General features: G+C 40.1%; 4 protein-coding genes and 4 pseudogenes across 4 annotated transcripts; 4 read left to right on the forward strand and 4 right to left on the reverse strand.

Moving 5' to 3' along the window:
* Positions 1-763: 763 nt before the first annotated feature.
* Positions 764-1,213, forward strand: LOC128302410 (cuticle protein 19-like). The gene is made up of 2 exons (XM_053039230.1): positions 764-778; positions 866-1,213. Exons 1-2 carry the CDS (start codon positions 764-766, stop codon positions 1,211-1,213), a joined length of 363 nt encoding a protein of 120 aa, XP_052895190.1.
* A 1,934-nt stretch (positions 1,214-3,147) lies between these two features.
* Positions 3,148-3,554, forward strand: LOC128302415 (cuticle protein 19-like). The gene has a single exon (XM_053039236.1). The coding sequence runs from the start codon at positions 3,168-3,170 to the stop codon at positions 3,552-3,554; it is 387 nt and encodes a 128-aa protein (XP_052895196.1). The 5' UTR covers positions 3,148-3,167.
* A 2,459-nt stretch (positions 3,555-6,013) lies between these two features.
* On the forward strand, positions 6,014-9,034 carry LOC128302809 (uncharacterized). Its single transcript, XM_053039662.1, has 2 exons — positions 6,014-6,399; positions 8,584-9,034. The coding sequence occupies exons 1-2, from the start codon at positions 6,014-6,016 to the stop codon at positions 9,032-9,034; spliced, it is 837 nt and encodes a 278-aa protein (XP_052895622.1).
* Positions 9,035-10,889: 1,855 nt separating this feature from the next.
* LOC128302810 (cuticle protein 19-like) lies at positions 10,890-11,444 on the forward strand (annotated as a pseudogene).
* A 2,301-nt stretch (positions 11,445-13,745) lies between these two features.
* On the reverse strand, positions 13,746-15,070 carry LOC128302811 (uncharacterized; annotated as a pseudogene).
* A 1,278-nt stretch (positions 15,071-16,348) lies between these two features.
* LOC128302812 (uncharacterized) lies at positions 16,349-18,509 on the reverse strand (annotated as a pseudogene).
* A 792-nt stretch (positions 18,510-19,301) lies between these two features.
* LOC128301810 (cuticle protein 19-like) lies at positions 19,302-19,685 on the reverse strand. The gene has a single exon (XM_053038443.1). It carries the CDS (start codon positions 19,683-19,685, stop codon positions 19,302-19,304), a length of 384 nt encoding a protein of 127 aa, XP_052894403.1.
* A 1,404-nt stretch (positions 19,686-21,089) lies between these two features.
* LOC128302813 (cuticle protein 19-like) lies at positions 21,090-21,619 on the reverse strand (annotated as a pseudogene).
* Between the last annotated feature and the right edge of the window lie 735 nt (positions 21,620-22,354).

Raw genomic sequence — 22,354 nt, forward strand, 5'->3', positions numbered from 1 at the left:
TGGCATGGTTTCAAGCGGCTCAGACTGGGCACCTTAATTCTACTTTTGCCACCAGCTGTCAGATCAAAATGGATCGCAAAATAATTGCTGCCCGGGCACATTACTGATTGAATTTAATGGCATTATGTGCAATCCGCGTGAATGGCGCTGGTGGCTGTGCAGGTAAAAGAAAAACCGGCGGGTAATGGCGGATGGCAACAGTGCGGACGGTTGGACAGTAAAAACAAACAGCAGAACATAACACAGGCAGTGTTCGTGTGCATACATTTCCCCCCAAAACAGTGCCATAAGTGGACCGAACGGGCCGAAACCTGGCTGCCGCGCGCGAAACTCCGGGTACACCCCCTTGTTAGGGGTGTCGGTGCGTGTGGGGAAAATCTGGGCCATGCTTGGCCTCCGCTGACCACCGGGCTGTCATCGTGTACCAGAAGCAACAGCGAACCTCGGTCGCATGTTCGCTCGGACCATCCTCCTTCGGGTAGGCCGCAACCGTGCTGCTTGACGTACTGAAGCTCACAGATTCCCCACTACCAAAAGGCACCGCGATGCATGATGTTATAACAATCGAGTTATGCTGCACATACATTTCGGACGCTTTGGTTTTGCGCTACCGTAAAGCTTCCCCGGCGTATGCCCGAACCGAGTAGAGGGATAGAGAATCGTCACGCGGCGTATAAATAGACAGGCGCGACTTACGGTAAGGTATCAGTTTCACATTAGCCTTCTCAACGTCAACATTCAAAGCAGTTAATTAGCAGCAAAAATGTTCAAAGTAAGTGTGGTAGCTGTATCCAAATTCAACAACACCAAGAAAGTGTATTCCCTGAAGTATTCGAACTTATTGCGATCGTTGTCCATTTTGCAGATCTTCGCTATCGTCGCCTGTCTGGCCGTGGTTGCTTCCGCCCAGTACTACGGAGGAGAGCACGGTCTCAGTGGATACGCTCATCATCATGAGGAGCCCAAGGACTACTACGCATACCCGAAGTACAAGTTCGAGTATGGAGTGAAGGATCCCCACACCGGTGACCACAAGAGCCAGTGGGAAGTGCGTGATGGTGATGTCGTCAAGGGACAGTACTCGCTGCACGAAGCCGACGGTACCGAGCGTGTGGTCGAGTACAAGTCCGACAAGCACAGCGGTTTCGAAGCCGTTGTCAAGAAGGTTGGCCATGCCCATCACCCGCAGGTGTACGGTGGACATCACTACTAGGAACCTTGTTGTCATGCCCCTTCCTTTCAAGGGGGATTAGTCCAATGTCCTATCCGCTGCATCTGGCCTACGTTAGAGCTGGAATATTTTTTCCTAACCCAGAATGTGATATCTCAACTGAGCTCAACAAACCTCAATAAGCTGAAAGGCACTCAGAAATATACAATCTAAAACATGTTACTTCTTCTGTTCTTCTTTGTTTACGCAAGAAATTGCAAATTTGTACTATTGTAAACCATTATTGCTTTACAGTTATGGAACACTGATTTTACTTTGTAATTTAATTTATTGAATACGTAATTACTTATCACATATAAATAGTTTGTATATTTTGCCAATCATTTGCGCTTTTAGTTCAAATTTTTTAAAGGAATCTTCTGTAAACACACCTTTAATAATTCTAAGTTTTTTGCTCACAGAGCAATGCACCAACTAAACAAACAAGCTGAAAAATCGAGAATGAGAATGAGATATGAAATTCCTATCCTAACAATCGTGAATAAAATAAGGCATTCCTTGATTTTGGTTTTGTTTTCAAAATTTCTCGTATACCGTTTCTCGTTTTGGTGTAAAATGGGTTTAGGTATTTCAAAATTACCCTAAACTTTGAATAACACACTATTTGAAAATTCTCCGGTTTTATTTTTCATTAGTCTGATTCAGTCATAATGTAGTAATAGTTCACAAAGACATGGTATGGCATAATTCGCATAGTTTACTTCCTTTCTGACCCTACAACATCGGATGTTGAGGTTCTTGAGGTTGGCTCTTTAGGTTATTGTGCCGATAAAGAAAGAAGAAGTTTTCAGTGAAAGGGTATGTGATAAATTTAATTACAGTCCTTTCGTGTGATATCCCGGACACTCTAAACCTCGAGCCCCTAAGAAGTGGGCTGTACAATGAATTCGTTAATTCTGAAAATTCATAACCTCAACCAGACTTATGCAATGATTTATATCTGATTATAAAACTAATACCTCGTACGCCAAGTTAAATCAGATCAAGAAAAACATCAATATGAATAATGGAATCCATCAAAATAAACATTTTTCATTCAAACTCATCATGAGACATCAAACTCACCATGCATGCGAATGTCATTATTAACAGGGCAAAACTGTAAACATCCAACAATCTTGTCTCATTGCATGCAGCATCTACTGTCTTTATAATATTATATCATAGAATAACAGATATTGACGCAAGCCAACACATGACACACCCTGTCCCAGTGGAAGCATGATTGGAGGAAACGATTGCTGTGCTGTCACCACTCGTGACTCTGCACCGAGTACTAACGCATGTGTACCATCGATCGTAAGCAACGAAGCCCGCCAGGGAATCGTAAATAAAACAACATCATTAAAATCATAACACTTCTTCGTATTTGCCAGAAACACATTTGTTTGTAGTGAGACTGCTTACATAAAAACTCGAAATACGAACATGCCACTCACCCACTTGCAGTTAACGCTGGAAAACAAATTGCCGTTTTCCATAATTACTTCTTCCAGCACATGTCAGCACCATGTAACAGTTTTCTCACTAAGGGGTATTTTATGAAAAAAAGTGCAAATCTAATAATCCAACGTGTAATTAAGCATTTGTACTTAATATGGAAACCACATTAAATTAATTAAAAAATGCAACATTCAAACATTTCGTGAATCGAATATAACCTAAACCAATAACACATTCACTAGCCCATTCCAAATACGTAAAAGAAAACGATGATGGCATAAACGCTCACTCGCACATGTTCATAGGAAAATCATCTCAAGGTTAAGACAAAGTTGGTGGGATGGTAACATGCAACCACCGACAACATGTTAACATTTGAATGCTGGTTACTATTTAAGCAAAAGCGTTGGTGCGGTAAAGCCACAGTAGCCATTCGAACTCGTTCAAAACAACTGTTCAGCGAAAAGGAACAAGCCAAAGAAAAATTCCCAAAATGATGAAGATCACAGTGGCCGCCCTCGCCCTTCTGGCCGTCGCAGTTGCTGCCTACGAGCACGAGGACTACCATTCGCATCCCAGCTACAAGTTCGAGTATGGCGTCAAGGATCCACACACCGGTGACCACAAGAGCCAGTGGGAGCATCGGGATGGAGATGTCGTCAAGGGAGCCTACACCCTGCACGAGGCCGACGGAACTGAGCGTGTGGTCGAGTACTCGTCCGACAAGCACAACGGATTCCAGGCTCATGTGAAGCGTGTGGGTCATGCTCATCACCCGGAAGTGTACGGACACCATGAGGGTGGACACTCGTCCAGTGGACACGGTCATGGACATGCCAGCAGCTATGCCAACGGCAATCTGTATCAGCATCACCATTAAGAAGAACCCTTCACGGTGTTGTTAAAGTTCCTAGTTATGCGATTGGAATAAAATAGAATTATTTGTATGTCGATTTGAAACTTTCTTAAGTCGGATCTTTTTCCTATTCTATATGACTGTTTATAAAGCTGTTCGATTGAAGGTAATATTGTCTTGTAAGAATAAGTAACCGTATTTAAATGTTTATTTTTTGTATTGGTCGATTATGATCATACAGTCATAACTCCTTAGCATTCTTCAATTTTTATGTAAATTATAGGATTGAACACCCTTAGAATATAGTTCGAATGCATACTTTCTTCAGTAAGTAGGTCAGCTTCAGTATACTTATTCAATATTGATATAGTAAACTTGTGTGGATGAGGATTCCGAACTCATGCACCACCAGGAACGTTCTTGCCAGCAACTCGTTCGGCACGAGACGCAGAGGAGCGCAGCGAGTTCGTTGGCTGGATCAAGAGGAGCAGGATCTGTCGGAGATCGGGTGCAGCTAAGGGTGGAGGAGAGCAGTCCAGGACTGAGTTTCCTGGACACGGATAGGTGACCTGGCCATGTCAGCACGATGTGCACAACTGTGAACGGTCCGAGTAGAAGAGAAAACGATTGTCAGCTTAATGTTTTTTAATGGTTTTAAGAGATTAATGAATTCGATGAACGCTGGAAAATTTTCCGTAGTGTTTTGTTTTGGTATTTTATAACAGGTATTTGGTATTCATTCGGAGCGACAAAGTGCCTTAAATATTCACTTAAGAGTGTTAGTTGTTTTGAAAATATGTCAATGGTTGTTTTTACAGAAGTAGGCATGCTGGAATGCTGGCGAAGGGTTCGCTTCTTCGGACAAATAATTGTTCATAAGGCATAAACCACACGAGATGCAACAAGACCGGGTGTAGTATTAACGGTTAAAGAATATTATGCAAATACATTATGAACATCTTTCGTTGCTAAGTCCATCGGCGATATACAATATCTAAAGGAGGAATCTTCTTTGGCATTCATTGAAGAAATAACGTCAAACTTAACGTGGTATACTGTAAGCTTTAGATATTGAAGGAGGTTTTCCTATCCAGCCTTTGAAGTTTCTACGGAATTGGGTAGTACGTGTTCTGGCAGGATGGTTTATGATACAATTTGGCGTGTGAGGCAAACCTGGAGTCGGAGAGATGGAACTGATTCCCTAATTAAAACTTTGTGGTCTGCCCTGTTTTGAGTCGGACGTTTAAATTTGGTCCAATACGATGTCAGTTCTCAAGGATTGCAGGAATATGATAACTATGCAACATCTTTTAAAAACTTTAGTTTTACTGGTGCTAGTAGACTACAAAAACTGAGAAAACACAAAAAATAACACTTTTAGAAATCCCGTGGAAACCCTTGATACTGCTTTCAAATACCGAGGCAAACCTCAAAACTTGGTTCGAAAAATTTAAAAGATAATTACTCAAAAATTTGAGAAAAACTATTTCTAAATTTATGCGAGATTCTATAGGAAAATGCTCTACAATCTATGGAAAATTACTAAAAAAGGTATAGAGAACTTTGGAAAATTAATTTAAAAAATAGCTACACCGTGGAAAACAGCTGACTCCGGAGTCAAGTCGTAATAGTATTGCAAGTTAAATTTTATTTTTGGCTCTTTATCGGAGTCGGAGTGGATTCATATAACTATTGCAGATTTCCCATCACTACACCAAACACTGTAAACATGTCTATTTTCTAGACCTTGGCTCGTTTTGGTAATTGCAATGTTGAGTTACTCTGCGAAGAAAACTTTATATTTGTGCCCTCATACGAGTTTGTTTAAGGAGGAGTCAAAACGGTTTTATGATGTTCAATACTGTTATTTCTGTGATAAGTTTTAAGTCGGGGAGACCCGGTGGCATGATGGTAGCGGAGCCGGTCTTCACACGAACGTACCGATCCAAAATTCCATCCGGTCCAATCCCCCGTAGCAAGGACTGACTATCCGGCTACGCGGTACAATAAGTCGATACGGTCGATCTAACGAAAAAAAAGATAAGCTTTAAGTTCAGCATTAAATCACACGACTTTGCTCTGGATTCAGTACGCAAATTCATTAATATAGATGGGAAAATTTAAACGAGTTTCGTACACAGTACAATGCATTGTCCGCTGCACTTGACAATGGTAGGTACCGGTTGATATTATTCTATGATGGATTGAAATGGGTTCTACAAAATTATTATTTTTACAATGCAGAAAAATGAAAATGATTTTCTTTTTATACGTCGAGCAGTTCCTTTAATTTCCACGCCCACATGCAAGGTCAACCTTTAACTTGCCAACCATAACCCAACGAAAGGCATACACGCATTCATGCCCTACTCCTTTCGAATCATATTTAAGCGAGCATATGCAACCCAAATGCTAACAGTCGATCACCAGCCGTCGCTCCATCTGCATTCAGCAAACCCACAAGCCAAAGAAAAATTCCCAAAATGATGAAGATCACAGTAGCCGCCCTCGCCCTTCTGACCGTCGCAGTTGCTGCTTACGAGCACGAGGACTACCATTCGCATCCCAGCTACAAGTTCGAGTATGGCGTCAAGGATCCCCACACCGGTGACCACAAGAGCCAGTGGGAGCATCGGGATGGAGATGTCGTCAAGGGAGCCTACACCCTGCACGAGGCCGACGGAACTGAGCGAGTGGTCGAGTACACGTCCGACAAGCACAACGGCTTCCAGGCTCATGTGAAGCGCGTCGGACATGCCCATCACCCGGAAGTGTACGGACACCATGAAGGTGGACACTCGTCCAGTGGACACGGTCATGGACATGCCAGCAGCTATGCCAACGGAAACCTGTATCAGCATCACCATTAAGAAGAACCCTTCACGGTGTCGTTAAAGTTCCTAGTTATGCGATTGGAATAAAATAGAATTATTTGTATGTCGATTTGAAACTTTCTTAAGTCGGATCTTTTTCCTATTCTATATGACTGTTTATAAAGCTGTTCGATTGAAGGTAATATTGTCTTGTAAGAATAAGTAACCGTATTTAAATGTTTATTTTTTGTATTGGTCGATTATGATCATACAGTCATAACTCCTTAGCATTCTTCAATTTTTATGTAAATTATAGGATTGAACACCCTTAGAATACAGTTCGAATGCATACTTTCTTCAGTAAGCAGGTCAGCTTCAGTATACTTATTCAATATTGATATAGTAAACTTGTGTGGATGAGGATTCCGAACTCATGCACCACCAGGAACGTTCTTGCCAGCAACTCGTTCGGCACGAGACGCAGAGGAGCGCAGCGAGTTCGTTGGCTGGATCAAGAGGAGCAGGATCTGTCGGAGATCGGGTGCAGCTAAGAGTAGAGGAGAGCAGCCCAGGACTGAGTTTCCTGGACACGGATAGGTGACCTGTCCATGTCAGCACGATGTGTACAACGGTGAACGGTCCGAGTAGAAGAGAAAACGATTGTCAGCTTAATGTTTTTTAATGGTTTTAAGAGATTAATGAATTCGATGAACGCTGGAAAATTTTCCGTAGTGTTTTGTTTTGGTATTTTATAACAGGTATTTGGTATTCATTCGGAGCGACAAAGTGCCTTAAATATTCACTTAAGAGTGTTAGTTGTTTTGAAAATATGTCAATGGTTGTTTTTACAGAAGTAGGCATGCTGGAATGCTGGCGAAGGGTTCGCTTCTTCGGACGAATAATTGTTCATAAGGCATAAACCACACGAGATGCAACAAGACCGGGTGTAGTATTAACGGTTAAAGAATATTATGCAAATACATTATGAACATCTTTCGTTGCTAAGTCCATCGGCGATATACAATATCTAAAGGAGGAATCTTCTTTGGCATTCATTGAAGAAATAACGTCAAACTTAACGTGGTATACTGTAAGCTTTAGATATTGAAGGAGGTTTTCCTATCCAGCCTTTGAAGTTTCTACGGAATTGGGTAGTACGTGTTCTGGCAGGATGGTTTATGATACAATTTGGCGTGTGAGGCAAACCTGGAGTCGGAGAGATGGAACTGATTCCCTAATTAAAACTTTGTGGTCTGCCCTGTTTTGAGTCGGACGTTTAAATTTGGTCCAATACGATGTCAGTTCTCAAGGATTGCAGGAATATGATAACTATGCAACATCTTTTGAAAACTTTAGTTTTACTGGTGCTAGTAGACTACAAAAACTGAGAAAACACAAAAAATAACACTTTTAGAAACCACGTGGAAACCCTTGACACTGCATTAAAATACCTAAGAACCCTCAAAACTTTGTTCGACAAATTTAAAAGATAGTTACTCAAAAACTTGAGAAAAATAATTTCTAAATTTATGCGAGAATCTAAAGGAAAATGCTGTACAATCTATGGAAAATTACTAAAAAAGGTATAGAGAACTTTGGAAAATTAATTTAAAAAATAGCTACACCGTGGAAAACAGCTGACTCCGGAGTCAAGCCCTAGTAGTATTCGAAGTTGGATCGTCTTTTTTAATTGTTTTCGGAGTCGAAGTGGATTCATAGAACTATTGCAGATTTCCCATCACTACATCAAACACTGTGAACATCTCTATTTTCCAGGTCTTAGCTCGTTTTGGTAATTGCAATGTTGAATTATTCTGCGAAGAAAACTTCATATTTGTGCCCTCATACGAGTTTGTTTATGGATGAATCAAGACGGTTTTATGATGTTCAATACTGTTTTTGAGGTTGAGAAAGGTTCGCGATATGAAATAATTACAAATATCGTACATTTTCGTACACAGTGCAATGAATTGTCCGCTGCACTTGACAATGGTGGGTTACAGATTGATATTATTCTATGATGGATTGAAATGGGTTCTACAAAAATATGATTTTTACAATGCAGAAAAATGAAAATGATTTTCTTTTTATACGTCGAGCAGTTCCTTTAATTTCCACGCCCACATGCAAGGTCAACCTTTAACTTGCCAACCATAACCCAACGAAAGGCATACACGCATTCATGCCCTACTCCTTTCGAATCATATTTAAGCGAGCATATGCAACCCAAATGCTAACAGTCGATCACCAGCCGTCGCTCCATCTGCATTCAGCAAACCCACAAGCCAAAGAAAAATTCCCAAAATGATGAAGATCACAGTAGCCGCCCTCGCCCTTCTGGCCGTCGCAGTTGCTGCTTACGAGCACGAGGACTACCATTCGCATCCCAGCTACAAGTTCGAGTATGGAGTGAAGGATCCCCACACCGGTGACCACAAGAGCCAGTGGGAGCATCGGGATGGCGATGTCGTCAAGGGAGCCTACACCCTGCACGAGGCCGACGGAACTGAGCGAGTGGTCGAGTACTCGTCCGACAAGCACAACGGCTTCCAGGCTCATGTGAAGCGTGTGGGTCATGCTCATCACCCGGAAGTGTACGGACACCATGAGGGTGGACAGTCGTACGGTGGATACGGCCATGGACATGCCAGCAGCTACGCCAACGGAAACCTGTATCAGCATCATCATTGAATAGGATTAGTGCGATTTGAATAAAAGCTCCTACGAATTATTTTAATTCAAATCAAGTTTCTGAATTGATATCTTGCAACGTTTGTGGATTGTTATTCTTCTTCTTGGCGTTAGGATCTGCTAGACTAGAGGTCAAGACTGTCATAACTGATTGACTCATCTTATGTTTTCTACGCAACCGAACAGTCAGTCCTAGCTACAGGGCAGTGGTCCAAATAAGTGTTGTGTCTTCCCCTATCCAAACCGCTATATTTCTGTAGAAACTACACCAAAATTCGTAATGTGTTCTAAACACCAACTTATTGAGTTTAGGTGTAAAGAGTCGTACCAATACCAATACCAAAAACCAAAATTGTTAAACAAAAGCTGTAAATGAATTTGTACTTCTACCATTGCTACTACAACTACTACTACTGCAGCTACTACTACTAGTGCTGTCGTGCAAGACACGTGTTGCCGGTGTTCAATTTCACCAAAACCATGAAATAGCTCATCGTGTTTCATTTAGATACTTTACCGTCAACAAAATGCTACTGTTTTTAATGAATTTTCCATATTTAATGACTGACCTATGATTATAATTTAATTTTAAACAATCAATTTCAAACTCTCAGATTTCACAGCTAAGCAAGAAATATTCTTTCATTGTTTGTACTTCATTAACAGATATAGTACTATATATGAGATTAATGATAGTACACAATCATTTGTCATTTGGGAACTTACTTTACACCGAAGCTATACTTGACCAGTCATTCAGGTTTCATTGAGCTTCTAACAGAGCATCGTTTTTGGTGTTCACAGCAATGGATGCATGACTTTTGCATACGTATGTGCTTTCGTTACAACAACCAGGACTTATCGACTTCTGTTACCACGTAGTTGGATGATCAGTCCTAGCTACGGAGGATCGGTACGGATGGGCTTTTGTCTCGATCCTGTCGTGTGAAGAATGACACCGCACCGCGCCAAATATCTGTTCTATTGAAGGCAATGTAAATAAAAGTAATAAACGCTCATAGCACTAGATATTTCAGGAGTTGAAAAGGTGTTACTGGTTTCAAGCTTCGTCATAATTTTGAGAAATATTCGACTTTACTATTTTCGAACCTGTAATTTGTACAATTTAGTTATTAGGAGTAATTGTGATTACATTTGAAATAAATGTATTTATGCTATAAATGTAAATGTATTGCATTATTAAATTCTTTCGCATCACTTTGTAAATTCGTTTGAAATGAACCACAAAACCTTCCAATGCTCTGAGTTACGCATTGACGATCGAAGATTGGCAGTATCTCAATTTTCATATATTTGGTTTGAGTATACAACAGCTTACGAGCCAAACTTGTGATTTGTATCTGGTTTATTGCCGTTTAAAACAACTACTATTTTGTTATACATGTCTAATTCAGAATAAACACATGTTTCGAACTGTAGGATATAGTAGAATGAACTTTCTACACGTCTTACATTTTATCAACGTATAACTACAAATGATTCCTTATGGAACATATACCTCATGTGGACCAATTAGTTATTAGTACATTTAAATTTATTTCATATTCTACATAAAAGCCGAAAGGGTGTGAAAATAAACGATCGAACGAGTCAATGGACGAATTTGTGGAGTTCGTTTCATATGCCGTGCATTTCCTTTAATTTCCACGCCTACATGCAAGGTCAACCTATAACTTGCCAACCATAACCCAACGAAAGGCATACATGCATTCACGCCCTACTCCTTTCGAATTATATTTAAGCGAGCATATGCAACACAAATGCTAACAGTCGATCACCAGCCGTCGTTCCATCTGCATTCAGCAAACCCACAAGCCAAAGAAAAATTCCCAAAATGATGAAGATCACAGTTGCCGCCCTCGCCCTTCTGGCCGTCGCAGTTGCTGCTTACGAGCACGAGGACTACCATTCGCATCCCAGCTACAAGTTCGAGTATGGAGTGAAGGATCCCCACACCGGTGACCACAAGAGCCAGTGGGAGCATCGGGATGGCGACGTCGTCAAGGGAGCCTACACCCTGCACGAGGCCGACGGAACTGAGCGAGTGGTCGAGTACTCGTCCGACAAGCACAACGGCTTCCAGGCTCATGTGAAGCGTGTGGGTCATGCCCATCACCCGGAAGTGTACGGACACCATGAGAGTGGACACTCCTCCAGTGGACACGGTCACGGACATGCCAGCAGCTACGCCAACGGAAACCTCCACCAATACCATCACTGAAATTATTAGAGATTTAGGGACAAACAAAATAAAACCTGATGAACGATATGTAAAACTAATTTGGTTTTTTATTAACCATTTCTAATGGTACAGTTTTTAATAACGAAATAACAGTTTCTGCTTGTGTATGCCGCGAATTATTTTCATAATTCTTTCCGATAGTTTTAAAGAATGTTAACTTTTAAATTTTTCGTACGTTTTTGTATAGAACAAAATTTGCACGTAGTTTTGATTATCACAAAATCAATTAAATTATTATTTAAAATCACCAAAAATAAGATTAAGCAAACCTTGTTCGACACAAGTTTGGAACTTTACAGCAAAACTTTAAAACCAGAACTTCACTTTAACACCTTCTGCAACCATTTTTAACCCATCATATAGTCGATCATTAACCATCGCTTCATCTACATTAATCAAACCCACAAGGCAAAGAAATCTGATATTCATAATGAAAATGTTTCACCCCAACCATCGACAGATTGCCATTTTATGGCTGAATCATGCATAAACATGAAAATGTTTATTGCCATTATTTACAGTTTTGCCAGTGCGATTCATTTTCACTTATTTATCTACACATTGATTCTAAACAATTCGCCACTTAGCGTTAGTTAATTTAGTTAATTTTGTTAGAGCATTTTAGTTAATTTTTTTAAGTTGTTGAAAACAGCATTCACAAGTACTATAAAAAATTCAATTTATCTTTGTTAATTTTTATTTTAAACAGTTTATTTGACTTGATTATTCAATTATGCAACAGCAAAATTTAGTACATGTTGCCAGACCAGTGGCTCGAATGCCGTTCAACAAGAAATGTGCCACTTTTCCATACGCACACGCCACCATAACTCACATGCACACGTACACTATAGTCGTGTGAAAATCGAGCGTCGCTGAGAGTAAGTTAGTCTGGCTATTTCAGGAAATAGTGAAGCGTAAAATCGCTTGAACTTCAAATTCCTTTGGCCACCACTTTAGCGTGCCCCTAGGTGGTGTGGAAAATGTGCGGCTTTCAGTTTTTGCTTTGACGGTTTCGTGTGAATTATGAAGGCAAGGTTGATTTGTGGGCTTTTCGAGTTCATTGCGCCATTTGCATCGTTTGGTAGGATCGAATATATTGTTTACTATTGACACACCTTCGTCATTTGCATCATGTCAGCAGCAGAAGCAAAAAATATAAAGCAACACAACTGGTTAATGCGTTCATCAGCCACGCTGTTTTCAAATGAATCCGTTTTTATTTAAGCTGCTCCTAATTACTTTAATGGCGTTATCTCATATGTGCACCCAACGATATCTGGTATATATAAGAAAGATAAAGATATAAAGATATTTTGAGTAAGACGGCTACATTCGCTGGCTACTTATCGACAAGCCCTTATTGTGTTATGATTTGTATGATCTTGACACAACTAATGATTGCTAAAAGTTATGGTATTAAATACACGTATTATTGTTGTTTTTGAACACAGTGCCCGTACAGGTACCAAAAAATGTAGCATGTTCCAATAGTGGAAGTAGCATGTTTAAGATTTACAGTTACAAAAAATCTTTCTAGGAATTCACGAATCGTTTCAGGAATCTGTTCAGAAAATATTCAGGAAGTTCAGGAATCAAAGGTTTTAGATTTCCTGTTTCCGAGAAATCGCTAGGAAATTTTTGATGATTGAAGGAATATTTTTAAAGCAATATTTACCGAAAATAGCTATTCAATATGATGAAATCAGTGGCAATAGAACTGGTGTCAAACATCAACGGTTCGATTCAAGCCAGTGACAGAACCATTTGACGGTGTTGTTCGTAGTGGATTTGAAATGGAGTTGTTCGTTACAAAGTAGACGTTGTGTCAAGGGTCATTGGTTGACAAGGGCCGTCCAAAGTTGATAAAAGAGACCAGTGAACGAAGAAAAGGTTTAATTTTATATATTGTGCTAATATAGTGACGCATTTTTGTAACCCGCCCAGAAACTAGACTGTAACTTTTTAGAATAACTGCATCTGTTGTTAATAAACAGATATGTCGCAACAACGTTCAAGAACGCCTTTTAGATTGTCCATCTCGAAACATGTCAGCTAATGCTCAAGGGTTTGCGCTATTTATCAGTTTACTGCCTGTAAGAAACTACCAGAACTACATAAAAAGAAACTCATTCCGTTGTTACAGAAAAGAAAAAAACATATTGTCCGGCTTTCCAATTGCTGCATAACGGGTAAAATTACAGTAGTGATCATGAATTAAAAAAGAAAATAAAATATTATGAATTATTCACTCTCCTATTATTTAACAATTTTTGATGAATGTTACCAATCACAAAAGATATCGAGAAAAAAACCCAAACTACTGAACAGAAAACATCTACCGAAAACAAAGCAATTTAATTAAAAAACTTTTAATTCATATTTTTTACACTTTCAATCGCTACATCAACTCGTAACATTCAATTCGTAAGGTGGTTCAATGAACATTCAATGATGGTGCTGATACAGGTTGCCGTTGGCGTAGCTGCTGGCATGTCCATGACCATGTCCACTGGAGGAGTGTCCACTCTCATGGTGTCCGTACACTTCCGGGTGATGGGCATGACCCACTCGCTTCACATGAGCCTGGAAGCCGTTGTGCTTGTCGGACGAGTACTCGACCACTCGCTCAGTTCCGTCGGCCTCGTGCAGGGTGTAGGCTCCCTTGACGACATCTCCATCCCGATGTTCCCACTGGCTCTTGTGGTCACCGGTGTGCGGATCCTTGACGCCATACTCGAACTTGTAGCTGGGATGCGAATGGTAGTCCTCGTGCTCGTAAGCAGCAACTGCGACGGCCAGAAGGGCGAGGGCGGCTACTGTGATCTTCATCATTTTGGGAATTTTTCTTTGGCTTGTGGGTTTGCTGAATGCAGATGGAACGACGGCTGGTGATCGACTGTTAGCATTTGGGTTGCATATGCTCGCTTAAATATGATTCGAAAGGAGTAGGGCGTGAATGCGTGTATGCCTTTCGTTGGGTTATGGTTGGCAAGCTATAGGTTGACCTTGCAAGTGGGCGTGGAAATTAAAGGAAATGCACGACATGTGAAACGAACTCCACAATTTCGTTCATTGACTCTTACGATTATTTATTTTCACCATCCGTTCGGTTTTTATGTAGAATTTAAAATAAATTTAAATGTACTAATAACTAATTGCTGCACATGGAGCATATGTTCCATAAGGAATCATTCGTGGTAAAAAACCATTGATAAAATGTAAGACGTGTAGAAAGTTCATTAGTCTTTATCCTACAGTTCGAAAGACGTGTTCATTCTGTATTAGGTATGTTTATATAATAAGAGTTGTTTAAAACGGCAATAAACCAGTTACAAGTCACAAGTTTGGCTCGTAAGAAGTTGTATACTCAAACCTTCAATATGATAATTCAAATACAGGCAGTCCCCGAGATACGCGGTGCCTTTTATACGCGGATATCTCCGAATCGCGGTTTTTGGAAATTTGACAACTGAGCTAGTTTATAGCACAAAATCAAAGCAAAAAGGTGTAAAATTATTCGAAAATATTATTCTGTAGAACACAAAACTTTTGTTTTTAACTTTTTTTAATATATTCTTTATAAAAATCAAATGATTCGCCAAATAAATTAAGTTCACAGAAGAAAGTCGACTCTGTGACTTTGAAGCATAAACGAAATTGTATCAGGATTCAACTTCCGCGGAAATTCGAGATACGCGGATTTTTATCGCTATAAAAGTGGTCCGTTATAATAGTGTATCTCGGGACTAACTGAACATACAATCTTCCATCGTCAGTGCATAACTCAGAGCATTGGCTGGTTTTGTGGTCAATTTCAAACCATACCAGCAAAGTGATGCAAATCAATTAATTAATGCACTACATTTACATATATAGCATGAATACATTTATTTTAAATGTAATCACAATTCATAATAACTACATTGTACAAATTACAGTTTCGAAAATAGCAAAGTCAAATATTTCTCAAAATTATGACGATACTTGAAACCAGTAACACCTTTTCAACTCCTGAAATATCTAGTGCTACTAGCGTTTATTACTTTTATTTACTTTGCCTTCAATAGAACAGATATTTGGCGCGGTGCGGTGTCATTCTTCACACGACAGGATCGAGACAAAAGCCCATCCGTACCGATCCTCCGTAGCTAGGACTGATCATCCAACTACGTGGTAACAGAAGTCGATAAGTCCTGGTTGTTGTAACGAAAGCACATACGTATGCAAAAGTCATGCATCCATTGCTGTGAACACCAAAAACGATGCTCTGTTAGAAGCTCAATGAAACCTGAATGACTGGTCAAGTATAGCTTCGGTGTAAAGTAAGTTCCCAAATGACAAATGATTGTGTACTATCATTAATCTCATATATAGTACTATATCTGTTAATGAAGTACAAACAATGAAAGAATATTTCTTGCTTAGCTGTGAAATCTGAGAGTTTGAAATTGATTGTTTAAAATTAAATTATAATCATAGGTCAGTCATTAAATATGGAAAATTCATTAAAAACAGTAGCATTTTGTTGACGGTAAAGTATCTAAATGAAACACGATGAGCTATTTCATGGTTTTGGTGAAATTGAACACCGGCAACACGTGTCTTGCACGACAGCACTAGTAGTAGTAGCTGCAGTAGTAGTAGTTGTAGTAGCAATGGTAGAAGTACAAATTCATTTACAGCTTTTGTTTAACAATTTTGGTTTTTGGTATTGGTATTGGTACGACTCTTTACACCTAAACTCAATAAGTTGGTGTTTAGAACACATTACGAATTTTGGTGTAGTTTCTACAGAAATATAGCGGTTTGGATAGGGGAAGACACAACACTTATTTGGACCACTGCCCTGTAGCTAGGACTGACTGTTCGGTTGCGTAGAAAACATAAGATGAGTCAATCAGTTATGACAGTCTTGACCTCTAGTCTAGCAGATCCTAACGCCAAGAAGAAGAATAACAATCCACAAACGTTGCAAGATATCAATTCAGAAACTTGATTTGAATTAAAATAATTCGTAGGAGCTTTTATTCAAATCGCACTAATCCTATTCAATGATGATGCTGATACAGGTTTCCGTTGGCGTAGCTGCTGGCATGTCCATGGCCGTATCCACCGTACGACTGTCCACCCTCATGGTGTCCGTACACTTCCGGGTGATGGGCATGACCCACACGCTTCACATGAGCCTGGAAGCCGTTGTGCTTGTCGGACGAGTACTCGACCACTCGCTCAGTTCCGTCGGCCTCGTGCAGGGTGTAGGCTCCCTTGACGACATCTCCATCCCGATGTTCCCACTGGCTCTTGTGGTCACCGGTGTGGGGATCCTTGACGCCATACTCGAACTTGTAGCTGGGATGCGAATGGTAGTCCTCGTGCTCGTAAGCAGCAACTGCGACGGCCAGAAGGGCGAGGGCGGCTACTGTGATCTTCATCATTTTGGGAATTTTTCTTTGGCTTGTGGGTTTGCTGAATGCAGATGGAACGACGGCTGGTGATCGACTGTTAGCATTTGGGTTGCATATGCTCGCTTAAATATGATTCGAAAGGAGTAGGGCATGAATGCGTGTATGCCTTTCGTTGGGTTATGGTTAGCAAGCTATAGGTTGACCTTGCATGTGGGCGTGGAAATTAAAGGAACTGCTCGACGAATAAAATGAAAATCATTTTCTTTTTTCTGCATTGTAAAAATCATATTTTTGTAGAACCCGTTTCAATCCATCATAGAATAAGATCAAACGGTGACCCACCATTGTCAAGTGCAGCGGACAATGCATTGTACTCTGTACAAGAATCGTTGAAATGTTTCCATCTATATTAGTGAATTTGCGTACTGAATCCAGAGCAAAGTCGTATGATTTAATGTTTAACTTAAAACTTATCTTTTTTTTCGTTAGATCGACCGTATCGACTTATTGTACCACGTAGCCGGATAGTCAGTCCTTGCTACGGGGGATTGGTCCGGATGGAATTTTGGACCGGTCCGTTCGTGTGAAGACCGGCTCTACTACCATCATGCCATCGGGCCTCCCCGATTAAAAACTTATCACAGAAATAACAATAAAACAGTATAAAGATTTTAAAGAAAATAAAAGACACCATCACAATCTAGATATTCGTAGTTATTTTGTATCGCGAACCTTCTCAAGTGAAAACAGTATTGAACATCATAAAACCGTTTTGACTCATCCATAAACAAACTCGTATGAGGGCACAAATATAAAGTTTTCTTCGCAGAGTAATTCAACATAACATTTACCAAAACAAGCTAAGATCTGGAAAATAGAGATGTTCATAGTGTTTGATGTAGTGATGGGAGATCTGCAATAGATTCATGAATACACTTCGACTCCGAAAATAAGCCAAAAAGACGATTCAACTTCGAATACTTTTACGACTTGACTCCGGAGTCAACTGTTTGCTCGGTGTGGTTTTTTTAAATTAATTTTCCTCAGTTCTCGATACATTTTTAGGTATTTTCCATAGATTGTACAGTTTTTTCTATAGACCCTCGGAGAAGTTTTGAGAAGGTTCTCAAAGCTTTCTCAAGTTTTTGAGTAATTATCTTTTAAATTTTTCGAACCAAGTTTTGAGGTTTGCCTCAGTATTTGAAAGCAGTATCAAGGGTTTCCACGTGGTTTCTAAAAGTGTTATTTTTTGTGTTTTCTCAGTTTTTGTAGTCTACTAGCACCAGTAAAACTAAAGTTTTCATAGGATGTTGCATAGTTATCATATTCCTGCAATCCTTGAGAACTGACATCGTATTGGACCAAATTTAAACGTCCGACTCAAAACAGGGCAGACCACAAAGTTTTAATTAGGGAATCAGTTCCATCTCTCCGACTCCAGGTTTGTCTCACACGCCAAATTGTACCATAAACCATCCTGCCGGAACACGTACTACCCAATTCCGTAGAAACTTCAAAGGCTGGAGAGGAAAACCTCCTTCAATATCTCAAGCTTACAGTATACCACGTTAAGTTTGACGTTATTTCTTCAATGAATGAATGGTGCCTGCTTTAGAAATTGTATATCGCCGATGGACTTAGCAGCGAAAGATGTTTATAATGGATTCTCATAAAGTCTTAACTACATATACTACATAACACTACACCCGGTCGGGTTGCTACTGCGTTATGAACAATTATTCGTCGGAAGATGCGAACCTTCCGCCAGCATTGGCAGCATGCCTACTTCCGTAACAATTGACATACTTTCAAAACAATCAACACTCTTAAGCGAATATTTTAGGCATTTTGTCGCCTTTTGGAATGAATACCAAATACCTGAGTACCTGGCATGAATATAGATCGGTAAACAAAACACTACGGAAAATTTTGCAGCGTTCATTGAATTCCTTAATCTCTTAAAATCATTATAAAAAACGGTAAGTTAACAATCTTTTTCTCTACTTTGCTCTGCCCGTTCACAGTTGTGCACATCGTGCTGACATGGCCAGATCACCTATCCGTGTTCAGGAAACTCAGTCCTGGACTGCTCTCCTCCACCCCTAGCTGCACCCGATTTCCGACAGATCCTGCTCCTCTTGAACCAGCCAACGAACTCGCTGCGCTCCTCTGCACCTCGTGTCGAGCGAGTCGCTGGTGAGAACCTTCCTGATGAGGCATGAGTTCGGAATCCTCATCCACACAAGTTTACTATATCAATATTGAATAAGTATACTGAAGCTGACCTACTTACTGAAAAAAGTATGCATTCGAACTGTATTCTAAGGCTGTTCAATCCTACAATTTACATAAAAATTGAAGAATGCTAAGGAGTTATGACTGTATGATCATAATCGACCAATACAAAAAATAAACATTTAAATACGGTTACTTATTCTTAGAAGACAATATTACCTGCAATCGAACAGTTTTATAAACAGTCATATAGAATAGGAAAAAGATCCGACATAAGAAAGTTACAAATCGACATACAAATAATTCTATTTTATTCCAATCGCATAACTAGGAACTTTAACGACACCGTGAAGGGTTCTTCTTAATGGTGATGCTGATACAGGTTTCCGTTGGCGTAGCTGCTGGCATGTCCATGACCGTGTCCACTGGACGAGTGTCCACCCTCATGGTGTCCGTACACTTCCGGGTGATGGGCATGTCCGACGCGCTTCACATGAGCCTGGAAGCCGTTGTGCTTGTCGGACGAGTACTCGACCACTCGCTCAGTTCCGTCGGCCTCGTGCAGGGTGTAGGCTCCCTTGACGACATCTCCATCCCGATGCTCCCACTGGCTCTTGTGGTCACCAGTGTGGGGATCCTTCACTCCATACTCGAACTTGTAGCTGGGATGCGAATGGTAGTCCTCGTGCTCGTAAGCAGCAACTGCGACGGCCAGAAGGGCGAGGGCGGCAACTGTGATCTTCATCGCTTATTCAGTTATTTTTACTTTACGCTTTGCAAAGAAGGTATCCGTGAGGTATAAACTATACCGATGAACTGTTGCCTTCTGGTGTAGTTACCTGTTCTTAAATACCACCCACGGCTCTCCCTAAACTTGGTCACTCTTACTAAACCACACGTTTTGTGATGCAACGCAGTACGCACAGCCTTGCATAGAATTAACACGAAATCAACCTAAAACCACGTGTGCCTATAGGCTGCTGGTGTTGGTTTCTGGCCAATACTTTTCCTGCAGCAACATTAAGCGCTCACTTTCTGATTTTCATTCCGCGTTTCGGCATGAGATCATTTATTGGTTTGCTCACCCTTCAGCGCTACCCTTGCACGTTTCTTGATTTAGCTATAGCAGTTTCGTCAATGTTCGATCAACACTACACGCAATTCATGTAGACTAGAGCAGTGAGCTAGCAATGTGTTGATATGCATAAAATATTTCCGTGTGATTGATATACATTTAGTAGAATAAAAGCTTGGCCATTTTGATAAGAATAAAAAAACCAATTTTAGTATTAAAAATTTTGAATAATATAACATTACATTTACTGTTTAGCCTAGATTTGGTACTAAACATATGATGTTATTTAAAATGCCAATTAATCCATGATTTAAATTATAATATTTACAATATTGAGAATACAAAAACACTCGTTAAAAATGACAATGATTTGTATATTTTGGCGTAATGTGATCAATGTTTAACCTTCAACAAAAAGAAATACCAAATTCTTCGTAACACACTACAGGGTGAAACCGATCATGGGTCAAAGAGTCTACATCTGTGCTTCAAACATGTTTTTGATTTCAATCTTGCCAGATCTAGAGGTATTTAGTAATACGGGCTGAGCACAAATTAAATTTTAACAGCATGACTATCAGATAGCTTTTCATATGTGAAGTTGTAAATGTCAAGTTGTATGACCTGTTTTTGGCTGTTTTTTTGGCTCGCATTTAAGCCCCGAGTTAGCAACTAATCTTAATCCTAACTTGAACAAACTGTCTTTTCCGAGCCGCAGATTCGATATCCGGTGCAAAGAAACGTTTTGGGAATATCCTATTTCGCTGCTATTTACAACAAACGTAAGATCCCCGAACACGAAATAAAACCAATGTATTTCTTTTCATGGTAAACCAAAATGCAAACTGTTTCCCCCAGAGGCCGAGTGTCGTATCCGCATTGTAAGGCTCATATGATCATATGGCTAAATTTTCAAAATCAGGTCCAATAATGTCCAATCATAACATTCCAATGAAAATGTTATTGATACGATAAAAGGAATAAAATAAAAGAACAACATCAATTTAAATAGCAATCACTCATTTATTTGCTTTTAATTCAAAGAAAAGCTTAGACAACGATAACATGTAATTTTTAATGATGGTGCTGATACAGGTTGCCGTTGGCGTAGCTGCTGGCATGTCCATGACCGTGTCCACTGGACGAGTGTCCGCTCTCATGGTGTCCGTACACTTCCGGATGATGAGCATGACCCACACGCTTCACATGAGCCTGGAAGCCGTTGTGCTTGTCGGACGAGTACTCGACCACTCGCTCAGTTCCGTCGGCCTCGTGCAGGGTGTAGGCTCCCTTGACGACATCTCCATCCCGATGTTCCCACTGGCTCTTGTGGTCACCGGTATGGGGATCCTTGACGCCATACTCGAACTTGTAGCTGGGATGCGAATGGTAGTCCTCGTGCTCGTAGGCAGCAACTGCGACGGCCAGAAGGGCGAGGGCGGCTACTGTGATCTTCATCATTTTGGGAATTTTTCTTTGGCTTGTAGGTTTGCTGAATGCAGATGGAGCGACGGCTGGTGATCGACTGTTAGCATTTGGGTTGCATATGCTCGCTTAAATATGATTCGAAAGGAGTAGGGCATGAATGCGTGTATGCCTCTCATTGTGGTTCGGCTACCGTGTTGTAAGCAGATCGTGCGTGAGTGTATTGTACATTCAATAAAATAACTGATCCACTTTTAAACTATTTGTCATTTGGCCAATTTTCTTAGTAACGTGCTTTTTTGGTAGAATAATCTGGGTTTGTTAAACGACGTTTCATTTAATTTGACGTTAAATCGTAACGTTAGTTCAGTAGACTTGTAAAACATTTAAAACCACCTGGTGCTGAACTTACACTGGCGCAGATTATATTTTAAGGAGAAAGGCACGATAAAAAGAGCCTCATTTATCCATTTTTAGTTATGAAGATTAGTTTTAGATTTAGATTTGGTTTATTTAGATATTAGTTTTGACTTACTGCTATCATTAACTGAGTAAAATGAGTATTTAACGACCAATCACGTTCAGCGAAGGCTTGACTTGTGAATTACTCTGCTTGCCCGTTAGCTGTAAAAAAAGTAGGGTTCTGCCCAAAAGATGTTGGCTATACCTAGAGATTCGGGAAATTCTCATTACACGATTAACGATCAATTGCATCACACAATAACTCACAGTTAGAAAACAGCCAAGAAGCGTTCGGTTGAGAGCAGCGTACCCTGATGAGATCCTATTTAGTACTAGGTTGAGAGATAAAGGAATTTTCGATTGTAATACGAGTCATTTTCCCATAAAGTTAATTAATTGAGACTAATTTATTTTATATACTAACTATATCTCATAACTTTTGAACATGTACG

The sequence above is a fragment of the Anopheles moucheti genome, chromosome 3 (genome assembly GCF_943734755.1).
Source record: "Anopheles moucheti chromosome 3, idAnoMoucSN_F20_07, whole genome shotgun sequence".
In the NCBI taxonomy this organism is placed as follows: domain Eukaryota; kingdom Metazoa; phylum Arthropoda; class Insecta; order Diptera; family Culicidae; genus Anopheles; species Anopheles moucheti.